Genomic DNA, 4,111 nt, shown 5'->3' with positions numbered 1-4,111 from the left:
TAACCCTTTTCTAATAATCTGTGTAACACCACAAAGTGGTGGCTTACTGGAAAGGATTCTTGGGCTGGAGCTTCATTGCATCTGACCAGAGAGGAGAGGCATGGCGTCTGGCTCACTTTCCTTCTTCCCAGAATTCTGTTCTGTCTACCCCATCTACCTAATTTTCTGACCTATCAGGCCAAGCAGTTTTCTTTATTGATTAACAAATGAAACAACAGATTGGCAAATGACCTTCCCACATCACATTATGAAATAGGTAGGCATATTTTGCATGGATTCTAATTGTTCTTAATAATAAAACCCCAGATTTAGATATCACAGTAAATGTTGAAAGATTAGAGAAGTAAAAGAAGTCAGCCACTAGAGAGAACTTTTACATTTATCTAATCCTTAGACCAAAGTAGGTAAGATGTCTCCATAAATCCTCAGACTGAATGAAATTCATCCTTTCTCCTCCTGCCTTATATTCCTTTTTCTGCCCAGCCATATTAATTTCTATCTCCACCTCCTTATTGCTGGAATTAAAAGTATGTGACTCTCAAGTATTGAGATTAAAGGTGTTAGCCATCTGACTCTGTTTCTATTTGAGACTGAATCAATCTAGTGAAGCCCAGAGATGCCTTGAACTCACAGATGTCCATTTGCTTCTGCCTCCTGAGTTCTGGGATTAAAGGTACATGCCAACACTACCTTGCCTCTATGGCTAGCTAGTAGTTTATCTCTGTACTCTGATTTTATGGCAAACTTTTTTGTTATATCACAAACACAATATCACCATAGACAGATGGGTAGTACTAGAAAAAAAATCAACTGGGCAAGGTAAGCTAGATTCAGAAAGACAAACAAGGTACATACTCACATGTACATAGATATTAATTGTGTCTTAGTGTTTCTATTGCTGTGAAGAAACACCATGACCACAGCAACCCTTTTGAAGGAAAACATTTAATTGAGGAAGCTTACACTTTCAGAGTTTTAGTCCATTAAGCTCATGGCGGGTTATGGCAGCTTGCAGGCAGACATGCTGCTTGAAAAGAAGGTGAGATAGATTCATATTGATCAGCAGCCATCAGGATGTGAACTGGAACATTGGGCAAAGCTTGAAAATAGGAGATCCAACAGTGCTACACTTCTCCCAACATGGCCACACCTACTCTAACAAGTATATACATCCTATTAGTGCCACTCCCTCTAGGCTCCATTTTCTTTAAATCTAGCCCAAACTGTCGAGTAAAGGATAATCATGCTACAATACACAGGTGCAGAGAGGCCAAGTTACAAGGATGGCTCAAGGGGAGATGCATAAATCTCCTGAGGAAGGGGAAATATCCTAGATATTGAGGGTGAACTAGGTGAAGTCAGAGATGTGAAAAGGCAGGATCAGGTAGAGCAAGCATGGAGGGAGAGCGTAATTGGAGGAACAGCTGGAACTCAGGGCAATTCAGTGGTAGGGTAGAAACATAGTGCAATGAAAACTTCCTGGAATCAGTTAGGAAGATGCTACCTAAGACTCCATGCAAGCCTTATAGCAGAGGGAATGGGACACTAACCCAATTGTAAACTTTTTGATTTATAATTTTTTTTCTGCCAACAAGATGTGCTGCAATAAAAGTGGCACAGAATAAATGGGAGTGACCAGTTAACAGGTCTTATGGGAGACCCATGACTTAAGAGGGAGAATATTCCTGACATTGTCTGGAGTAAAAGAAACTAGAAGCCTAATGTCCTGAAGACCTATGATAGAACCAAACAGGCCAGAAAAAATAAATAAAATTATGCCTAATACATCAGTTAGACTCCTTCAGACCCACAGCTCAACATTAGGGAGAACTCATTGAAGAATATGTTTTCCATTTAAAAAGGCATCTGAGTAATAAAAATATGATGCAACAGTGGCTCTTACCTAACGCTTCTCTAGAATCACACAAGGCAGTGGCTGATGTCACTGATTTACCAAGGTCTACTTCCCTAACTGAACAACTTTGCAAAACTCCATTTTACAAATGAAATTATTATAGAGTATGGTCTTTTGTGTATCCCAATTGTTGTAATTGTTCTATAATTTGCAATATTGGTATCAATATATTTATGAGATGAAATTAAGTAAAATTTCCAGTGTTGCCATTATAGGAATATTTTCTTCTTGCAAAAGACTCTTAGCAGGGCCTCTTTCATATCTCTGTTCCTCAGGCTGTAGATAAAGGGGTTCAGTACGGGAGTTACCAATGTGTACATCATGGCTATTACCGTCTCTTTCACAGTAGAGTTGTTAGCTGATGGACAGAAGTAGACACCAATAATTGTCCCATAGAACAGTGAGACCACAGACAGGTGGGAGCCACAGGTGGAGAAGACCTTGTGGATAACCCGAGTAGATGAAACCTTTAGGATGGAGCAGACAATTTGTACATAGGATACAATGATGAATGAGAACGGGATGACAATAACGGGACCTCCCAAGATAAATATCATTAGTTCATTAATAAAAATGTCAGAGCAGGCCAACTTGAGCAGAGCAGATATGTCACAGAAAAACTGAGGGATCACATTGTCGTCACAGAATGACAATCTAGCCAAGAGAAGGGTGTGTAATATGGAATACAATACGTTAAATACCCAGGACAGTGCTACCAGACACACACAGAGCTTGGGGCTCATGATGTTGGAGTAATGAAGGGGGAAGCAGATGGCCACATAGCGGTCATAGGCCATGACCATAAGAAGGAAGTTTTCCATGTTTCCAAAAACCATGAAAAAGTACATTTGTGTCAGACAACCTATATACGGTATGGATGGAACTTCAGTCTGCATGTTCTCCAGCAACTTTGGCATTGTGACAGAGGAAAAGCAGAGGTCAGAGAAGGACAAATTACTGAGAAAGAAGTACATTGGTGTGTGGAGACTGGAGTCCAGTAGAATGAGGATGATGATGATGAGGTTCCCCATGATGGTGGTGAGGTACATGGCCAGGAACAGGAAATAGAATAGTGGCTGATGCTCTGGGGGGATGGGTAGACCCCGGAGGATGAAAAAAAAGATGACAGTTTGGTTTTTCATTATCATACTTATTACCCAGTATCCGAAGGAGAAAATATGAGGATCCTTTCAAATAAAAAAATGAATATATAATTTGGATATATTTATACAAAAAGAGATCTGACAATGATTACAGTGACTATATCCTCAAACTCCAAATGTCTGTAATCATTTCAATCATCAATGATTTTTCCCCAGCTTCTTCTTAAGCTGATTCTATCTCCCATACTTTTCAACAGAGAGCTATGCATTCTATACTTAATGTCAGGTGAACTAATTTTTCTCTCTCCTACTGCCTGCTCAACTGTTGTTTATCCATTTGTAATTTGCTGTATCTTATTTTGTATGTTGATGTTATTTAAAAATTTGATAAACTTTGTGCTTGTAATTTTATATAAGTTTCAAGAAAAACACACATACTCTAGTGTCTTAGATTACCATTTAAAATCAGATGTGTATGTCTTGTAACACACAGATTTCTGCTTTGTTATTCACTAACAATCTTCTTGCCACTGTATGTATTATAGGCATAAGGAGTGCAAAAGCCACAAGAAAAAAAATCACGTCTTCACTCTGTTGTCCTCCAGAGCATTCCTCAATCTCTTACCTCTCCAGTCTCTCACTGGATAGTAAAAGAAATTCAAGTTTGTGTCAGAAATCTCTGAATTTGATACATTTCCCTTACCTTGAATTACTGTTGCACATTATACAGAGTCTGCCATTCATTCTCCGGCTAATTTATCCATTCTTTTCTGAGTGATTATGTCCATATATCAGGAAAACCTCATTTCTTTACTGGAACACAGAAGCAGATTCAGTTCACATCCATGTTCTTATTTCTCTTGACCCTTCTCTTCTTCAACATGCTTCATTTACACATTCTAACAGAGGAGTTCCATCATCTCTTGTCTGATTTGTTCTGCACATTACCACTGTTGCTCTGAGGATAAAGACAAAGCTCCTATCAGGGACACAAACACTGTTTAATTTTCTCACCTATGCCCGTGGTGTATACCCCTATGTTCTCACAGTGACACTTGTATTTCTCTCTTCATCCATGCTGGGGCTAAAATTC

At 39.0% G+C, this 4,111-nt stretch overlaps 1 protein-coding gene across 1 annotated transcript; it reads right to left on the bottom strand.

The window, feature by feature from the left end:
• Window positions 1–2,124: 2,124 nt before the first annotated feature.
• LOC121456704 (olfactory receptor 1468-like) lies at window positions 2,125–3,063 on the bottom strand. The gene has a single exon (XM_041665106.1). It carries the CDS (start codon window positions 3,061–3,063, stop codon window positions 2,125–2,127), a length of 939 nt encoding a protein of 312 aa, XP_041521040.1.
• Window positions 3,064–4,111: the final 1,048 nt, after the last annotated feature.

Source organism: Microtus oregoni, unplaced genomic scaffold (genome assembly GCF_018167655.1).
Source record: "Microtus oregoni isolate MIOR12 unplaced genomic scaffold, Mior012 000015F_ref0000493, whole genome shotgun sequence".
NCBI lineage: Eukaryota > Metazoa > Chordata > Mammalia > Rodentia > Cricetidae > Microtus > Microtus oregoni.
Note: the sequence above shows the minus strand (reverse complement) of the source record. Positions and strands in the feature narration are given on the sequence as shown.